At 41.2% G+C, this 20,992-nt stretch overlaps 1 protein-coding gene across 2 annotated transcripts in view; it reads left to right on the top strand.

Moving 5' to 3' along the window:
• The window catches only part of LOC124777057 (BUD13 homolog), a 63,279-nt gene that overhangs the window by 9,561 nt on the left and 32,726 nt on the right, over window positions 1–20,992 (top strand). The window contains exons 2-3 of one of the 2 annotated variants that reach the window (XM_047252329.1): window positions 15,281–17,183; window positions 18,841–18,995. In XM_047252329.1, the coding sequence (XP_047108285.1) occupies window positions 15,281–17,183; window positions 18,841–18,995 (2,058 nt within the window). Of the gene's footprint in view, window positions 1–15,280; window positions 17,184–18,808; window positions 18,996–20,992 lie in introns of those variants that run through there. The other variant, XM_047252330.1, reaches the window with a different exon arrangement.

Below are 20,992 nucleotides of genomic sequence, written 5' to 3'. Positions count from 1 at the left end.
TCCCATTCCAGCACTATACAGCCCTCATTCCACCATTGCACCCAGTCTTTTTACTTCTCTCCTTCTCCGTTACACCCTCTCGCCCACCTCCCCCCACCCCTTCCCGTCTAATCTCCCAACTGCACATCGTAGCTGCCCTACCCTTTTCTTTTCACCTCGTCCCTGCATGCACCCTGGTAGCACTGCACTTTCTGCCACCTCTACCCTACTATCCCTCTCCCTCCCTGCCCCAGCCTCCTCCTTACCCCCACCCAGTCGCCATTCCCATCATACACTGGTGCTGCTGCTCACAGTGTGGCTACAGTTAGCTTAGGCTGCAGTCGTGTGTATGAGTCACGTTTGCCTGTGTGCATGTCTCTTTTTGATGAAGGCCTTATACAAGGGGCGTTCGAAAAGTCCGTGCAAAAATAAAAACTACTTGCATGTTTGGGGTAAACCTTTATTTTTCAACATAGTCTCCTTTTAGATTTATACACTTCGTCGAACGCTGTTCTAATTTGTTGATCCCTTCGGAATAATAGGAACTGTCCAAGTCTGCAAAATAGCTATTATTTGCTGCAATCACTTCCTCGTTTGAATAAAATCTTTATCCTGCAAGCCATTTCTTCAAATTGGGGAACAAATAGTAGTCTGAGGGAGCCAAGTCTGGAGAACAGGGAGGATGTGAAATTAGTTGGAATCCTATTTCCATTAATTTTGTGACCACAACTGCTGAGGTGTGTGTGCTGGTGCATTGTCGTGATGGAAAATGTTTTTTTTTTTTTTGCAGTCCAATTGCCGGCGTTTTTGTTGCAGCTCGATTTTCAAATGGTCCAATAATGAGGAATAATATGCACCTGTAATAGTTGTACCCTTTTCCAGATAGTCGATGAGCATTATCGCTTGCGAATCCCAAAAGACATTCGCCATAACCTTTCTGGCCGAAGGAATGGTCTTCGCCTTTTTTGGTGCTGATTCTCCCTTGGTAAACCATTGTTTAGACTGTCGTTTGGTCTCAGGAGTACAGTAATTTATCCATGTTTCATCCACAGTGACTAAATGATGCTTAAAGTCCTGCGGATTCTTCCTGAACAGCTGCAAACAATCCATGCAACACTTCACACGATTCCATTTTCGCTCAAGCGTGAGCAATTGCGGAACCCATCTTGCGGATAGCTTTCTCATGTCCAAATGTTTATGCAAAATATTATGTATGTACCCATTCATTCGAGATGCCCACAGCACTAGCAATCTCACATACCTTAACTCTTCTGTCATCTATCACCATATCATGGATTTTATCAATGATTTCTGGAGTCATAACCTTCACTGGGTGTCCAGAATGTTCAGCATGATTTGTACCCATATGACAACTCTGAAAATTTTGAAACCACTTATAAACTACTGTTGTAATCGAATGTTTATCAAGCTTCTCTTTAGTCTCCTGAGGCATTTTGCCTTTCATAAAGTAATGTTTATTCACCACACAAAATTATTTTTCGTCAATTTTTTTTAACAATCACTCGACTTCCTTGATTCACACAAATGCCAAACACAAAGAAATAGACCAATATGGCTGAAACTTGGTGTGCATTCTTTCCAAAGATGCTACTAACTGAACATGACCTCGATACACGCCGGTGGTGCCATCTCACGGACTTTGCATGGACGTTTCAAACGCCCCTCGTAGGCCGAAAGCTTTATTTGGAACAGTCATTTTGTTGTGCCTATCTGCGACTTGGCATCTCCGCTATATGGTGAGTGGCAACTTTCCTTTTCATAATATTGTCACTTTATTGTTATGATTTGTAACCTCGAAGCTGATATACCATTCTCGCTAGTACAAGATCTGAAGACAATCTAAGTACAATAGATTGAAACCGGTCGCCAGTTTAAATAAAATATTTATGTGATCAAGACTTTTTTTAGCAAATTTTATTGACCTAGATTTTATTCTGCAACCATTTGGTTTTTAGTCACAAACTTGACTGCTAAACTTGTCATGTCCAACATTTGTAATTTAAGACCTCACTACATATGCAGAAAATGAAAGCAACAATGGGGAGAGTGGGGGAGGGGGAGACACTGTCACACACTAACCATAACTATAATGCAGTGTTGGTGCTAAAAGTGACAAGAGACACTACTTTCCTAATGTCCGTGTATAAATGTATCTTGTGCAGATGGTGCTACACACCTTGCAAGACCTTGAAAAGAAGACATGACCAGAAAGAGCCTGCTGTATGATTTCCTCAAATCGTGACTGGATTTGATAGTACTGTCGTCTTCTGGTTGGTGTGACCAATTCTTACCGGGGCAGGCTATTTTCATAATATATAGCTGAGTATTTCACGTTGTTGATGGCAATGTCTACACTAGCAAGCCAGTGTGACTTGGCTATTTTGATCAGAAAATGAAGGGTATATTAAAGCTTGTGGTCAATAAATAGTCAGATGCCAACTTATTGGGGGGGGGGGGGGGGGTCTTATGTTGAAAATTTGTTGGAAACTGTTTTTCTCAGCAGAATTGGTACTGGGACACAGTGTGTATCACATATCATTGCTTAAGTCAGATTATTAAACCAATGCTGCAGAGATCAAATGCCTCACTAAATCTAGTTAAAAAATTCGAAGCATCTGTTTTGTGGCTGAAGTCTTGGGAAATTTAATATCCAGTTGATGTCTTCACATAAATTTTGACGATAAAATAGACTAGTAAGAGCAAGAATACATGTGGATGCACAGAAGCAGTTGTACTTTTTACAGACCTTGTGTGAAAAGAGGTGAACGTCAATAAAAAATACTTACTTTAGATGGAGCCTAATACAGTATAAAATTGTTTCAAAAATGTTTGCTATAAGACTGACAAGGGATAATTCCTGAATGTCAGAGATGACGCTGGAATGGCCACCGCTGGTGTAAATGCAGCACTGTGCTTGATTTACCAAGCTGTGAGCCACACATTGGTCTACCTGAAGGGTATCAACAAAGCATTTTCAATGCTCTGCTTGTACTTTTCCAGTGTATGAAGATTATTTCAGTGCATGTGACTCTTCAGTTTGCCCATAGGAAAAACCACAGGAAGAGGACTCAGGGAGTTAAGGTGGACAGGAGATTGCACAGCCTCTGCTGTTTGTCTTCTTCATTCATTCATTCATTCATTTTCTGTGAGTTGATTCAAATATGGATTAAACAGTTCAGGGGATACTGATGAACAGTAACAGCTTAGTGAAAACATCGTGTTACAATACAAACACCAAACATTGCAGGCCAAAGAGTCACTGATGGTTTCAGATTAATCCAGGTACAATAAAGCATGTGATTGTGCACTCCAGCTGGTGTTGAGGGAATGGGGAACATTGGTGACCACGGGAGTGTACGTTTGGGTGTCTGTTGTTGTTGTTGTTGTTGTTGTTTGTACTTTAGGTAGAAAAAGAGCTAATGCTATAAAACTAGAGCGAATGCTATTTTCTGTTACATGTTTCTGTGCTCCACGCATTAATCTGCTATAGTTAGACACAGAAAAATTTCACAAAAATGTTAATGTGAAATTAGCAGTTATTTGTGAAATAACACAAACTCTGTGACTGTTACGAGATAACACAATTTTTTAATATTGGTGATTGATAGTTGTTGAATTTTAAAATTGTGTTTCGACTGCTAATCTTGTCGTATCTGAGGTTCATGTCTAATCTTCATGTCACGTGTAACAGACTTTGATGCTACGTTGAAAACAGCACCAAAAGTGGCAAAAATAGAATTTGGCAAAACATCACCTAATTTGGGGAAAAAAACAATGAAATTGCCAAAAATGCAACCAATTGTTTAAAAAATGCAGCTATTTAAAGAAATAACACCAAATGTGGCAACAAAATAACACCAAATTTGGCAAATAAATAACTGATTTATCAAAAATGCTAAGAATTTGGTAAAAGTGACACCAAATTTGCCAAAAGGAACACTCAGCTTTGCCAAAAGTAACAGCTAATTGGACCATAAAATAAAATGGTGTTTTCCTGTCCCTACCTGTAGGTGAGTGGTTGCCTTTCCCTTATTTGCTCCAGCCAAGAATTTCCATTCTCGTTGTATTCTTAAAACCTCTTGTAGATAGCTGTTTCAACAGTTGTCCTAATTGATAATAACTTCACAAGACGTTTATTCACTTAAGTTTATCTACAATCAGGCAGAGGTCAAAAACAGCAGTGTCATTCATAAAAGTAATACTAGAAGGAGAAGTGGCTTCTACTATATATCAGTCAGCCTTAGTGTGGAACAGAAAGGAGTGACATAATGAAGACAAAAATTTTTACGACTTGACCCAAGATGTAAAGAATTAATTGATAATAAAACTAAGTTCAAACACGAATTGAAGTAATATCTGCTTGACAACTCCTCGACCTTGATAGAATAATTTGTCTACATAAAATAATGGTTATAAGGGCAGGAGCGAGGATTTAAGTGTTATTCACAATATGTAAACAACAGAAAAAGTTCCACAAGATTATTGTAAGAGATGGTAATATAAATGACATACATGTTGCTACATTTTTCATTGAGAAAGTGTGCATCCATACCCTGCGAACCACTGTAAAGTGTGTGACGTAGGGTAATTCCCAATGTACCACTTGCCTAGGGCTGCTTTCTGTTATATTCATGTAAGAAATACTTGAAGAATGATTGCTTAAACATCTACGTCTGTGCTGTAATTAGTACAATTTTATCTTCAGAGCACTACAGGAACAAGGAAGGGTGGACTGTAGTATTTCTGGATTTCTCATTTAAAGCTGGTTCTTGTAGGTGTGTGGGATAGCATACAACTATCTTCAACCACTTGCCAGTTTATTATTTTCAGCATCTCCATCATGATCTCCCTTGGGTCACACACATGACCATTTATGCCCCACTCTTTTTTGTATGTGTTCAGTATCCTCTGATTGGTCCCATTTGGTATTGGTTCCCCACACTTCAGCAATATTCTAGGATGGGCTGCAGAAGTGTTTTGTCAGCAGTCTCGTTTGTTTATTGATAGCATTTCCTAGTAGCATACTAATTAACTGAAGACTGACGCCTGCTATGCCTAGGACTAAGTCTATACAACTGTTCTAGTTCATATCCCAAGAAGTTGTTGTTTAAGGTGACTGATTTAGACTGACTCACTGATACTATATTCACAGGATACTAAGTTTTTTCATTTTTTGCAGTAAGAAATTTTACATTTCTGAAAATTTAAAACAAGTTTGCTACGGTATGCCAAATGCTTCCTCAGCTTTTTTTTAGACTGTACTTCATCATAGATGACAGCACCATCTGCGAAGTCTGAGGTTACTATTAATATTGTACACAACGTTATTAATGTACAACATAAACTGCTAGCATCACAAGACACTTCTTGGTAACACACATGAAGCTACTTCTACATCTGTTGTTAATTGACCATTCAGTCTAACACACTGTATTCTCCTGACCAAAATATCCTCAGTCCAGTCACAATTTTTGCTTGATACTCCATATGATCCTGCTTTTTGTAGTAAGTATAGGGGTGGCTTTGAGTCAAATGCTTTTCAGAATTCAAGAAATACTGAATCTACGCTACTGCAGTTATCCACATATTTCAAGGATCTCAAGTGAGAAAAGTGATTTGTGTTTTGATAGTTGGAATGCTATTGGTAGGCATGGAGGGGAGGTCATTCTGTTAGGTATATCTGGATTCAGAATTTATTCTATGTTTCTACAGTGTTGTTGTTGTTGTGGTCTTCAGTCCTGAGACTGATTTGATGCAGCTCTCCATGCTACTCTATCCTGTGCAAGTTTCTTCATCTCCCAGTACTTACTGCAACCTACATCCTTCTGAATCTGCTTAGTGCATTCATCACTTGGTCTCCCTCTACGATTTTTACCCTCCACACTGCCCTCCAATGCTAAATTTGTGATCTCTTGATGCCTCGGAGCATGTCCTACCAACCAGTCCCTTCTTCTTGTCAAGTTGTGCCACAAACTCCTCCCCAATTCTCTTCAATACCTCCTCATTAGTTATGTGATCTACCCATCTAATCTTCAGTATTCTTCTGTAGCACCACATTTCGAAAGCTTCTATTCTCTTTTTGTCCAAACTATTTATCGTCCATGTTTAATATGAAATAGTTATCCGGCACGTTCCCTGACTCGTGGAGGGAGGCGATTTTGATTCCCCTCCTCAAACCGGGGAAGGACCGAAGGCATCCCAGTAGTTATCGGAGTATTGCTTTGACGAGCTGTGTTGGGAATACATTGGAACGCATGGTCAACCGTCGCCTGGTTTGGCTGCTAGAGACCAGGCAGCTCCTTAGCCACTCTCAGTGTGGCTTTCAGAGATGTCGTTCAACTATAGACAACTTGACCCTGCTTGAGGCAGCCATCCAGCAGGCCTTCCTAAGTAACCAGCATTGTCTAGGTGTGTTCTTTGACATTAATAAGGCGTATGACACTACTTGGCGCCGCCTTATCCTCAGTCAACTCCATCAGTGGGGCTTCCGTGGCCATCTCCCCATCTTAATTCGGTCCTTTCTTTCCCGCCGCCTCTTTCGATATCGGGTTGGTAATGTGCTATCTGATTTGTACGTGCAGGAGAATGGTGTTCCTCAGGGAAGCGTTTTAAGTGTCACCCTCTTTGCCGTCGCCATTAACAGTATCGCGTCCACTATCCGGAGTCCTGCCCAATGCTCCTTGTTTGTGGACGATTTTGCTGTTTTCTGTTCTTCCTCTAGTCTTGTCACTGCTAGTCGGCAGTTGCAGCTTATGATAAAGCGATTAGAGGCATGGACTGCGAAGACGGGTTTTACCTTTTCTGCAGACAAATGTGTGTGTGTTCATTTTAATCGTTCTCGACGTCTTTTTACCTCCCTTGAATTGCGTCTGAGGGACACCATTCTTTTTTTTAGAGACACTGTGAGGTTCCTGGGCCTCACATTTGATTCCAAGTTGTCGTGGTTGCCTCACCTTAAAGACCTCAAGGTGCGGGCCCTGAAGGCACTGAATATTTTGAAGTGTCTGAGCCATCGGTCCTGGGGAGCAGATCGGGCGCGTCTGCTGCAATTTTATAGGGCTTTCATCCGATTGCGTCTTGACTATGGTTGCACCGTATATGGGTCAGCAAGGCCTTCGTATCTGAAGATTCTTGACGCAGTACACCATGAGGGTATCAGGCTGCCCACTGGTGCCTTCCGTACTAGTCCCATCCTCAGCCTGTGTGCTGAGGCAGGGGAACCGCTGCTTGCCATCCGGCGGAAACTCCTCATGGTGCGACGGGTGTGTCAGTTCCTTGCCTACCTCCCCTGCGTACCCTACCGTTGCCCGACCGCCTATGGAACGTCTCTTTTCCAGTCGTCCCAGGGCAACGAGACCATTTGGGATTCGTGCCAAGCATCTGCTTGTGTGCCTTGGTATGGAGCGTGTGGCCCCCCAATGACTGGGTTTTACTCGTCTCCCTCCCTGGTTGCTCCAGAGGCCCAGCATCCTTTTAGACTTGTCGGAGTACCGGAGGAGCTGCACTCCTGCGTTTGTTTTTACCTCCTTATTTTCCGATATTTTACACCAGCACCCGGCCCATGTACCAGTATTTACGGATGGCTCTAAACGGGGGGACTCTGTTGGTTGTGCTGTTGTTTTCCCTGATAGAGTCGTCAAGTTACGGCTTCCTGCGGCGTTTACCATCTTTGATGCCAAATTGTTTGCGATCCTGCGGGCATTGGAGCAGATGAGATGTTTTCCCAGTCGTAAGTTCCTCATCTGTACTGACTCCCTGAGTACCTTTCAGACCATGCAACACTTGTACGCAGCGGATACGGTTGTCCAGAACATCCATGATGCCCTACTCCACCTGCAACGGCAGGGGAAGGAGGTTTCTTTCTGCTGGGTGTCGGGGCACGTGGGTATTAGGGGAAACGAACTGGCGGATGTGGCTGCCAAAGATCCGTGTTCCCTCCCTCACGTTGTTGAATGTGCCGTCCCTCTCCATGCTGTTACCTCCCTTTTGCGTTTTCGTGTTATGCGTCAATGGGAAGAGGAGTGGCTGGCAGTCGGTGAAAATAAGCTGCGTCTGGTTAAGGCCACCACGTGGCCATGGCATACGTCCTACCAGTCATGCAGGCGGGATGAGGTTCTCCTCACTCGCCTCTGCATCGGGCACAGTCCCTTAACGCATGGTTTTTTACTCTGGCGGGTGGACCCCCCAATCTGCAGTGCTTGTGGCGTCCAGATTACTGTCCGCCACATTTTACTTGACTGTCCTTTATTCTCTGACCAGAGGGCGGTGGTTTCCTTGCCACCGGATTTGCTCTCTATTTTGCAAGATGACGCAATGCCTGTGGTTAAGGTCTTACGGTTTTGTGTCCAGTCCAATTTGTTGCCTCGGATTTTAGGGAGAGGATTTTAATGTGCTGCTGGGTAACTGGCTCACCCAGGATTTAAGTAAGAGGTCCGCCAGTCACAATTACCTACTTGTTTCACTTCGATTTCTGTTCTCTTTTCCTTGTGTTTTCCTTCCTTTTTTAGTTTGTTTCTTCTCCTCTTGTTTTGCCTCTGTATGTGAGGATTTGGAACTGCGTCAGGTCTGTGTCTTTTAGTCGTTCTCCTTGTTTGCTGTCCGTCTTCGTCCCGTCACCGCATGTGTTACTGTTTCTGTGCGTTAGGGCGCTGATGACCACGCTGTTTAACACCCGAAAATCGCAAACCACACACACACTCTTCTTGTCCAAACTATTAATCATCCATGTTTCACTTCCATACATGGCTACACTCCATACAAATACGTTCAAAAACGACTTCCTGACACTTAAATTTATACTCAATGTTGACAAATTTCTCTTCTTTAGAAACGCTTTCCTTGCCATTGCCAGTCTACATTTGATGTCCTCTCTACTTCGACCATCATCAGTTATTTTGCTCTCCAAATAGCAAAACTCCTTTACTACTTTAAGTGTGTCATTTCCTAATCTAATTCCCTCAGCATCACCCGACTTAATTCGACTACATTCCATGATCCTCGTTTTGCTTTTGTTGATGCTCATCTTATATCCTCCTTTCAAGACACTGTCCATTCCGTTCAACTGCTCTTCCAAGTCCTTTGCTGTCTCTGACAGAATTACAATGTCATCGGCGAACCTCAAAGTTTTTATTTCTTCTCCATGGATTTTAATACCTACTCCGAATTTTTCTTTTGTTTCCTTTACTGCTTGCTCAATATACAGATTGAATTAAATCGGGGACAGGCTACAACCCTGCCTCACTCCCTTCCCAACCGCTGCTTCCCTTTTATGCCCCTCGACTCTTATAACTGCCACATGGTTTCTGTATAAGTTGTAAATAGCCTTTCGCTCCCTGTATTTTACCCCTGCCACCTTTAGAATTTGAAAGAGAGTATTCCAGTCAACATTGTCAAAAGCTTTCTCTAAGTCTACAAATGCTAGAAACATAGGTTTGCCTTTCCTTAATCTTTCTTCTAAGATAAGTCGTAAGGTCAGTATTGCCTCACGTGTTCCAATATTTCTACGGAATTCAAACTGATCTTCGCCGAGGTCGGCTACTATTAGTTTTTCCAATCATCTGAAAAGAATTCGCATTAGTATTTTGCAGCTGTGGCTTATTAAACTGATTCTTCGGTAATTTTCACATCTGTCAACACCTGCTTTCTTTGGGATTGGAATTATTACATTCTTCTTGAAGTCTGAGGGTATTTTGCCTGTCTCATACATCTTGCTCACCAGATGGTAGAGTTTTGTCAGGACTGGCTCTCCCAAGGTCGTCAGTAGTTCCAGTGGAATGTTGTCTACTCCCGGGGCCTTGTTTTGACTCAGGTCTTTCAGTGCTCTGTCAAACTCTTCACGCAGTATTGTATCTCCCATTTCATCTTCATCTACACTCTCTTCCATTTCCAGAATATTGTCCTCAAGTACGTCGCCCTTGTATAGACCCTCTATATACTCCTTCCACCTTTTTGCTTTCCCTTCTTTGCTTAGAACTGGGTTTCCATCTGAGCTCTTGATATTCATACAAGTGGTTCTCTATTCTCCAAAGGTCTGTTTAATTTTCCTGTAGGCAGTATCTATCTTACCCCTAGTGAGATAAGCCTCTACATCCTTAAATTTGTCCTCTAGCCTTGCCTGCTTAGCCATTTTGCACTTCCTGTCAATCTCATTTTTGAGACGTTTGTATTCCTTTTTGCCTACTTCATTTACTGCATTTTTTTATTTTCTCCTTTCATCAATTAAATTCAATATTTCTTCTGTTACCCAAGGATTTCTACTAGCCCTCGTCTTTTTACCTACTTGATCCTCTGCTGCCTTCACTACTTCATTCCTCAGAGCTACCCATTCTTCTTCTACTGTATTTCTTTCCCCCATTTGTGACAATTGTTCCCTTATGCTCTCCCTGAAACTCCGTACAACCTCTGGTTTAATCAGTTTGTCCAGGTCCCATCTCCTTAAATTCCCACCTTTTTGCAGTTTCTTCAATTTTAATCTACAGTCCATAACCAATAGATTGTGGAAATGTCTTACAATTTAAAACCTGGTTCCTAAATCTCTGTCTTATAATTATATAATCTATCTGATACCTTCTAGTATTTCCAGGATTCTTCCATGTGTACAACCTTCTTTTATGATTCTTGAACCATGTGTTAGCTATGATTAAGTTATGCTCTGTGCAAAATTCTACCAGTCGGCTTCCTCTTTCCTTTCTTTCCCCCAATCCATATTCACCTACTATGTTTCCTTCTCTCCCTTTTCCTACTCTCGAATTCCAGTCACCCAGGACTATTAAATTTTCGTCTCCCTTCACTATCTGAATAATTTCTTTTATTTCATCATACATTTCATCAATTTCTTCATCATCTGCAGAGCTAGTTGGCATATAGACTTGTACTATTGTCGTAGGCGTGGGCTTCGTGTCTATCTTGGCCACAATAATGCGTTCACTATGCTGTTTGTAGTAGCTTACCCGCACTCCTATTTTTTATTCATTATTAAACCTACTCCTGCATTAACCCTATTTGATTTTGTATTTATTACCCTGTATTCACCTGACCAAAAGTCTTGTTCTTCCTGCCACCGAACTTCACTAATTCGCACTATATCTAACTTTAACCTATCCATTTCCCTTTTTAAGTTTTCTAACCTACCTGCCCGATTAAGGGATCTGACATTCCACACTCCGATCCGCAGAACGCCAGTTTTCTTTCTCCTGATAACGACGTCCTCTTGAGTAGTCCATGCCCAGAGATTCGAATGGGGGACTATTTTACCTCCAGAATATTTTACCCAAGAGGATGCCATCATCATTAACCATACAGTAAAGCTGCATGCCCTCGGGGAAAAATTACAGCTGTAGTTTCCCATTGCTTTCAGCCATTCGCAGTACCAGCGCAGCAAGGCCGTTTTGGTTAGTGTTACAAGGCCAGATCAGTCAATCATCCAGACTGTTGCCCCTGCAGCTACTGAAAAGGCTGCTGCCCCTCTTCAGGAACCACACTTTTGTCTGGCCTCTCAACAGATACCCCTCTGTTGTGGTTGCACCTACGGTACGGCCATCTGTATCGCTGAGGCACCCAAGCCTCCCCACCAACGGCAAGGTCCATGGTTCGTGGGGGGAATAGGTTAGAGATATTGAATGTTAGGTTGTGCCTCACTTCTGCTTTTTTCCGCCTGTTTGGCACAGTTTTTTCTTTTGAGGTATCTACGACATACGCTAATGAGCCACAACATTATGATGACCTACCTATTAGCCGGTATTTCTACCTGTGGCACAGGTAACAGCAGCGACATGTTATGGTGTGGAAACAATGAGGCCTTGATAGGTAACTGGAGGGAGTTATCTGTGCACACAAGTCAGTTAATTCCTGTAAATCCAGGAAGGAGGGGGGAGGGTCAGCTCTAATTCCACATCCAATCACATCCCATATGTGTTCAATCAGTTTCAGATCTGACAAGTTGGGGGGGGGGGGGGGGCAGGACATCAAGTGGAACTCACCACTGTGTCCCTCAAACCACTCCATCACACTCCTGGTCTTTTGTTGAAACATGCCACTCCTGTCAAAAAATATGATCATTATCAAGGGGTATACGTGGGCTGCAGCCAGTGTATTGATACTCTTTGGCAATGATGATGCCTTGCATGACTTCCACTGGATCCATGGATGCCCACGTGAATGTTCTCCAGATCATAATGGAGCTGCTGCCAGCTTGTCTCTGTTCCGCAGTACGTGTGTCAAGGAGCTGTTCTCATGGAAGACAACAGATTCGCTCCCTCCAGTCGGCCTGAAGAAGAAAGTATTGGGATTCATCAGACATTGCAACCCTCTGCCACTCTGTCAATGTCCAGTGATGATGGTCACGTGCACATTTCTGTCATAGTTGCCAAAATTGTGGTGTTAACATTGGCACATGCGTGGGTCATCAGTTGTAGAGGTCCATTGTTAGTAGTGTTCGGTGCACTGTGTGTTTAGACACACTTGTACTCAGCCCAGCATTGAAGTGTGATATTAGATCCATCACAGTTCAGTGCCTGTCTTGTTTGACCAGTCTGCCCATCCTGTGATGCCCGTCATCTGTAATGAGGGTTGGCTACCCAACCCCATGATATCTGTACACAATTTCACCACGTTGTCGTTATGTGTTGAAGACACACACCACAGCATCCTCGAACATCTGACAAGTTGTGCAGTTTCCAAAACACTCTTGCTGTGCCCCCAAGCCATTAGTCTGCCCTCGGTCAAGCTCGAATAGATCGTGAGCCTTCCCCATTCTGCACACAGACAGCACACTTTCTGATACTCCTTACACCATGCGTGTTTCTGACTACCAATCTTTCCTTGCCAGGTGACGCTGCTTTTGCTGGGACAGGATTATATTGATAGTAGATTGGTGGTCATAATGTTCTGGCCAAGTGTATATGACATATAAAAGAAAGCTAACTTGGCTGCAAATTCTGTGTAGAATCTGATCGTTGCCTTTGCAGTGATGCGAGAATTAAACTGTGGCAATAGTCATAGATTTTCCTTTGTAAAGGAACATTAGTGAAGTGAACTCAGCCTTTCTGCTTTTGTTTGGCAAACCTCGGCTTCAAACCCTGTCTCATCCATAAGTGCCTTGGTACTAACTTTGGTGTCACTAATAGCCTTACATATGTTCAGAATTCCTTTGGATTTCATGATATATTTTTAGATACTATTCCTCTAAAGAAGTCACATATAAGGCTATTAGTGACACCAAAGTTAGTGTTGAGATGCTCATGGATGAGACAGGGACTGAAGTTGAAGGTAGCAAACCAAAAGCAGAAAGGCTGAACTCAGTTCACGTATGTTCCTTCTTGATAGGTAAATGTGTTTCAGTTAGGCTAGCATCTTTCTGTTCATAGCCCATGCTGTGTTTTGCATCCAATGTAGTAGTCTCTATTTCCGTAGTAGTTAAGGTGACACTATATAATGGAGTATCTCTCCCATCATTAACTATATTACAAGAAACAGCTCTATCCACTGTGTGGTCAAATATTCTTCTAAACTTGAGCCACAGCTCTTCCACCTGCTCCTGTCCAGGGCTAAATGTTCAAAGTGTCCCATTGAGATATGACACTACTGCCACTTTTATCTAGCTTTCTGAACACGCACACCTCAGTTTTTGTGTTAGGTGCCCTATCTAGTTCAGTAATAATTGTCAGTTCTGACAGAAAGGTTGGGTACTGAGCAAGGTGGCGCAGTGATTAGCGTACTGGACTTGCATTCGGGAGGACAATGGTTGAAATCCAGATCTGGCCATCCTGATTTGGGTTTTCTGTGATTTCCCTAAATCGCTTCAGGCAAATGCCGGGATGCTTCCTTTGAAAGGGCACAGCTGACTACCTTCTCTAATCCGTTAGGACTGATGATCTTACTGTGTGGTCCCTCTCCCCCAAATCAATCAACCAACCAACCAAAAAGGTCAGGTCTGATTGTTGCTGTTAGATCCAATATATGTTCAACATTAGTGAGTATCAGAACTGTCTGTTCTTAGTAAGTTTCAGAGAAAGCATTCAGTGTTGTTTTGCAGAGTGTCTTGCCATACCCGCTACTTAAAATCTGTAATAATCCCAAGTGATTGATAGATGGGATTACTGTTTTTTATTGTCATCACTCAGTTATGTTTAAACTTCAATTCTTGAAATTAACTAAATTGGATGTGTATCACTATTGAAATAAGGTCTGAATATATGACATGCACTTTAAAACCTTCTTTTGTTCCTTGTTTTTTTCCCCCTCATACATTACTTTGTTTTGTGAAGCCAGATGATGATGTGTGTAGAACAAATGAAGCCATTTTTAAATTGATATTTTTCTAATATTTAAGGTGGTTATACTCCGTGACAGTTATCACATAAAGTGGCCAATTATTTTTAATGTAGTCCCAATTCAAAAGTGGAAATATATTTATGGGTTTGGCTTGTATGTTGTCTGATGTAATAATGTTGATGGCTATTTTGTGGCAAAGTAAATTTCAGAGTTTTCAGTGTTATGTTTTGTAATTCTTTGCAGTAGGTAGCTTGTACCACAGTGAGCTATTACTTGCTACAAAAAATATTTAGTTCACCATTTAAAGCAGCGAAGGTCAACCTGGTCCCTGCAATGCACTACTGAGTATTCCACCTTTCCTGGTGGGCAGTAGGGGTTTTAAAAAAAAATTCGTTATATTTTCATAAAATTTTGACATTAAGCACTTGGAAAGTAATTATTATTACATGTTTTAACTTGCTATAACTCTGCTTCATAAATTTTATGAAGTTACTTCCCTATTTTATAAAAGAATGTAATTGTGGAACCGGTGGGTAGTTAGAAAATTTTCTTACTGACAGAGATACAAGAGTGGGCAGTGGATGAATAGATTGACTACTCCTAATCTAAAGAAAAATCATGGGGAATAACAAAGTACCCACATGTAGTTTAGTGTAAATGACATTTTATCGATGTTTCCGTTGTGAGAGCAATAAACTTTTTTCATTCATTTGTGAGACTTGTATCGGTTGTGGGATTGTACTATACTAATGGAAATTTTTGATCAGATGTTTACAACGATATTTAAGTATTTGTAAACTAAGATTGTGAGATAAAAGGAAACAAGCATGTGGATGTGTGTTCATAAAAACATTTCACTGAGTTCGTAAGATACTGAAGAATACATTCTAACCATGATGTAAGGTATTTGATGTCAACTGTAATCAAATAATTTTCTTTGTAGCTTTTGATATACTGTCTTGTACTCAGATGAAACAGCACATTAAGTTCTGTTGTCATACTGTTCCAGGTTCCGCATTGTGGATGATGACATCGACATAAAGAATATGCGACCACTAGATGATGATGAAATCGAGCTGTACAACTTAGCAGAAGATGCTCCACAAATTGCAGGAATAATTGATGAGCGTCCTGAAGAAGTTAAAAGATTGGAACAATTCGGGACAAAGCGGTGGAAAGTTGTAGCTGATGAGGATGGTCTTGATGATTTAAAAATCACAGCCATTGACATAAAATCAGCAGTTACAAAAAAGCCAAAGTATAATGGAAATTCAGAAGAAGTTAGTGACCGTAGCAACTCTAAGAAGAAAGAAACATTACAGAATGAAATTATAAGAAATTCCAGCGAGTTAGATGATTCAGCAGCACCAAAAAAGAACAACAAATTGTCAAGGACTAACGAAAACTATAGTGATGCAGATATTTCCCCTCCACGCGCAAAATGGAAAAAAACTGTACATAGAAGTGATAATGACTCTGATGCATCCCCTCCAAGGAAAGGGCAAAAGTCTCGTGAGTTTCAAATGCCCTCGAAGGACAAGGAGAAAGTTCAGGAGAAACCCCATGTTGATTACTCTGGAAGACTGAAAAAACTGAGTGCAACTGAAAAAGTGCAACACCCACGGAAATATGATTCAGATGAATCACCACCTAGGAAGTCACAGAAATCGAATTCGGACGAATACTCATTACAGAGATCAAGGAATCAAAGTGATTCAGATGTATCACCTCCTAGGAGATCAAATCAGCAACAGGATTCTGATGAATCTCCTCCAAGAAAAGTAAGGAAAGATTTCATTGACAGATCATCTCCTCACAGAGTTAGAAAGCCAGGAGCAGATGAATCACCACAAGGAAGGCCAGTGAAGTATTGTAGATCACCACCCAAGCAAAGAGAGCGGCAGCATGCTTCTGAATCGCCTCCTAGAAAAGTGAAACAGCATCAAACCAGCAGTCAGGGTAGACATAGGAAGCAGTATCCAGATGAACACACTGCTCAAAGATCAAGGTACCAACAAGGTTCAGAACAGTCTTCTCGCAAGAAACACAAGCAACAGTTACCAGATGGCAGTACAGAGGGAAGCTCGAAACACCGAGAGTCACCGTCCCGAACTACCAAGAGGTACAGTTCACCCTCAAGAGCAACAAAAAATCATTCTGACATTATTGGGTCATCACAAAGGAAAAATATAGACCAGTACAATGTAGAGAAAGGTCATCAAAACTCGGTGAAGAAACATGACTTTGAGCTCATAAGAAATAGAAAGTTTGACCAAAAATCTCCCGCAAAAAAGTTTTATAACAGAAATGAAAGAAGTAAATCTCCAGAAAGTAGAAGCAATCAGAAGAGTCTTGGATTTGATTCTGCAAGTAAATTTATGAAAGATACTGCTGATAACTTGCATAAAAGTCACAGTTCTGAAAAAACTCACTCTAAGTACAAAGACAAAAATTCAGTGAATAGGCAACATAGCAGGGATAGTGTATCACCTTCAAGAAATTATGGAGAACCATCACGTTGGAAGCATAGGCAGAATTCACCTTCTGGTAGAAACAAGTCAGATAATGATTCTGATGCGTCACCCCCTAGGAAGTATTCACAAGTTAAGTCTTCTTCGAAGAAATCTTTTGAAACTGATGGTCAGGAAACCAGAGCAACAAAAACCCGTGACACCTTTCCTGAAAGAAGCAGAAATGAGTCTAAGGATACCTCCCATAGAAAGATAAAGCAGGATGGCAGCAGTGATACAAGGAGCAGGAGAGAAAATTCTCATACCAGAAATAGTCCTGGAAGAGCAAAAAAAGGTAATGCCAAAATGTTAGATGGAATGAAAGCTGGTTTGCAATCCAAAGACGAACTGAAAAAGGAGATTCAAGATTTTCAGGAACGAGAACGTGAAATGTTTGCCCAGGTTAGTAATTCTTAATAGTCTCCCTTATTTGTCCAATTTTAACTTTTTATCACACAAGTAAAAGTAGTTAACATAAAGAATGGATTTTGGTATTCAATCAACAATGTAATGTTTCATATTAACATAGGCCTACTACTTAGACTGTAAAAAGTTCAGAAAGACTAACAGCAGCACAAAATCTCAAACATATTTTAATTTGGATAGAAACTGAATGGTAAATAAAAATAAAGTTGTTATTTTAAAACATTATAAAAGATAGGGATGTAAAATAGGCCAAAATATGCTCTTGATGTGTGTATTGGAGGAGGGGGGAGAAGTAAAATATGTGGAAGGTTTGAAAGAAATGGTGTGCCATTATTTACAGGGTGGTTATAATTAAATTTGCTACTTGAGCCAGTGTTGACAGAAAACTTTTTACCATATGGATACCCAATGGATGGAATTATGTTGAGACTGTGTGCTGCAGGGTTTGCATTGTTAGTAGTGTTAGTGACATGACTTGCCGTTATGTACCAGTACTGGCACAGTGACTTAGGGCTGGTACACAAGACTGCATACCTGTTGCAGACAGTGAAGATGGCTCAGGACAAGGTGATCAGAACTTTGCTCATAAAGCTATTTTGTCGGAACAATAGCAACAATACTGCTGCTCTTCTTGACTATCAGTACAGTGAAAGAGTATAGCGAAGTCCTCTTTTTGCACGGTAGTAGAACAACATGATTCAGAGGTTTGAATTAACTGGTGATTTGAGGATTGCTCCTGGGATAGTCCAACTGCCAATTGTGCCACAAATTGAAGAAGTTACTGTTACCATGGTCAAGTATCTGGACACAATGTGTGATCTTTAAGCAATGCATGAGCCACGTCTCGACAGCTAAACATTCCATGGTCCACCATTTGAAAAGTAATGTGAACAGTTGCGGTATCCCTAGTGCTGTTCCAGGCTGCCGTGCATGCAGGTGGTCGTCACATTCAGCAATGTTTATAACCTGGAACTCAAACATGGTGTGCAGTTAATGAGTGTTACCCCTCAGGTGGTAATTAAAACACGTTTCCTTCAGTGGTTTATTCATTATTTCTCTTATGAATGTCCTTACAAATTTTTCCACAAAGCTTCATTGTCCTACGGTCATTTGTTTTTCATGGGCTGCCCTCTCAAGTAGCAAAAGTTTAATTATAACATCCCGGTATATTAACATTTTATATCAGTTGGTCCTGCTTTAATTCCAGTTTTGTTGGACAGTGAATCCTTGAACCATGCAAATATGTTTACAATAATTTGTCTACATTAAAACTGCAGTGAGCTTTTCAAAGATGTGGGTCTGTCTGTAAACATGTTTGTGCATTTAAGAGTTCTTCTTTGCTTCTTCCTTGGTTAGTTTTACCTCTAAATATCTCAGATTTCGTGGTAACTTGAATTTGACTGAACAGCTGACAGATTGTGCTGTATTGTGTCCATTTGTGATGTTATCATATCTCATTTTGATATCTTCTGTAATAAGCTCTAATGATTTACTTAATCCCATTTTTCCCTTTATAAAAGAAGAATATTAAGTATCAAAAAATTATTAAATTAAGTGATTAATCATATGTTAAATAGAAAAGTTAATAGTTCTGTTTTTAGTTTCAGCTGTGTTGGTTAATATTACTTTGCAGTTAGACCCATCAGTGTCAGGAGAAGGTGTTAGTGCTATTTTGCGAGACAGGAAGACAGGAAAAAGAAGGAATCTAGAACAAGAGGCCCGGGACCGAGAAGAGCAGCAAATAGCAGAAGCTGAACAGAAGTCAAAGTATTCCAGATGGGGCAGAGGGTAAGGTTTAACAACTAGCATACATACTACAAACGAAAGTTACAATATATTTTTTCACCCCCCCCCCCCCCCTCCCGAATTATTCAGTTTTGCAAAGAAACTGTTCACTTTATTGGAAAGAGAGAGATGGAGTGTGTGTGTGTGTGTGTGTGTGTGTGTGTGTGTGTGTGTGTGTTTTGGGGGGGGGGGGGGCACAGACTGAGTAGAGTAGTTAACTGTAAAAATCACAGAATCATCTAAGGAAGGAATTCTTATTCTGCCACATCTAATAACTTTTCATTTTCAGTTGCAAGGGAGATTTTCCTCCTCAAAAGTGCCTTTCTTTTGAGTTTTCCTTCCTTAGTCATGGATGGTGACACACAGAGTTCTGAAGGATTGTGATTTTAGGTGTGCTCCAAAGTGGACAACATGGCTGTGATCACAATCATGATTTCTGGATATTTAATTATATTTTTTGGGTCCCCTCTAGGATATGGTCCCCTACTTTTCTTCATTCTACAGCCATTAGGTCATTTAGGTGAAGACACCTTATGCGGTGCTCACGTAGTCCACACTATGCAGAGACCCTGTGCACACCTTAATCATATGGGCTTAAGTACACACCAGAACTGCAGCACAGTAGCTGTTCTGAGATGGAGCTGTAGGGGTACCCCTTGGCTGTAGCCCCCTGACAAAATAGGTACCATTTTGTGATTCTTGAGCTGTGAACTCCCCATCCAAACCATGGAGTAGGTGCCAGTCTTTCCTGGACAGTGGTACTCTTAGCAGTGACCACTAACCAGGTGACCCATGGCCGGCTCCGCATTGGCCACGCTTGGGCGACCCACAGCTACCTCTTGTGCCATCAAGACCTGCCTCAGTGTTGGTGTGGCGCCCGGTTGACAGTAATTCATATTCTGGTGCACTGTCCTACTTTGACTGCCCTGCAACAAAATCTTGGGTTACCGGACTCATTGCTGCTCATTTCATCTGACAATGCCTCATTGGCTGATTTATTTTTATGTTTTATCCGTGAGGGTGGGTTTTATCATTTTGTCTAAGTTTGTTCGGCCACTGTAATTTAATTTTGTTTTACTCTCTTCTGTTTCTAGTGTGTCTGTTGTTTTCTTGTCCTCTTTCGTTCGTTGGCTTTCCTTTGCTCTTGTGGTTTTTCCTTTCTTTCCATTTTGTGTTATATGTCTCATCTGTTTTATTCTCACACTTGTGGCATTGTTTTATTAGGAAAAAGGGACCGATGACCTCGTAGTTTGGTCCCTTCCCCCCTCTTTTAAATAAACCAAGCAACCAACAGGTGACCCATACAGTGGGTGATGATGCCCACATGCAGAGCCTCGTGATTGGAGTTGCATCAGGACAAACATCCACATGAGACAAATTAAACAGGATACGGCCATCCCAGCAGACAAAGCTAGCAGTTATGATGCAGAAAGTTGTCAACCTATAGCATTTCTGCCTCTGAATATCCCATGGGACAAGGGATAAGTACTGAGAAATGGAACAGGATGGTTTACGTAATATCTGGTATGCTTGGAGAAGTAGTCACATTAGAGAGAACTAGAAATAGGTCTTTATTGCTCAAAATCTGCATCATGTGCAACCAAACATGCACTGACCTGGGAGACATACTGTCACTATTATTCTGCATAAAAGCATCAACATTATCCAAGGTCAGGCTGATAACGAATGGCTTCCCGATGTAGAATGACAAATAGTCCATTTTGTACATTATAGAGAGGTCCAGAGGACAATGGTGTGGACACAGATGCCTTTATACTTGCCTTAGAAGAGAACATCCTTCCTGAAAAGATTAGTCATACTCTACATATCTGATCCTACACCTTATGTTTCTCCACCTACAAGATGTTTTCAGTTCTTTCAGTGCTGAATGTATTTGTGAAAGAGTACTGCCTGAAGTTAGGCCATCCGAACAACATCCAAAGTGTGTTATTTTTCCAGTATGTTATTATCTACACGCACTGACTTGCCTTATATGAAAG

This window comes from Schistocerca piceifrons, chromosome 2 (assembly GCF_021461385.2).
Source record: "Schistocerca piceifrons isolate TAMUIC-IGC-003096 chromosome 2, iqSchPice1.1, whole genome shotgun sequence".
NCBI classification, from domain to species: Eukaryota; Metazoa; Arthropoda; class Insecta; order Orthoptera; family Acrididae; genus Schistocerca; species Schistocerca piceifrons.
This window is presented reverse-complemented; position numbering and strand designations above follow the sequence as displayed.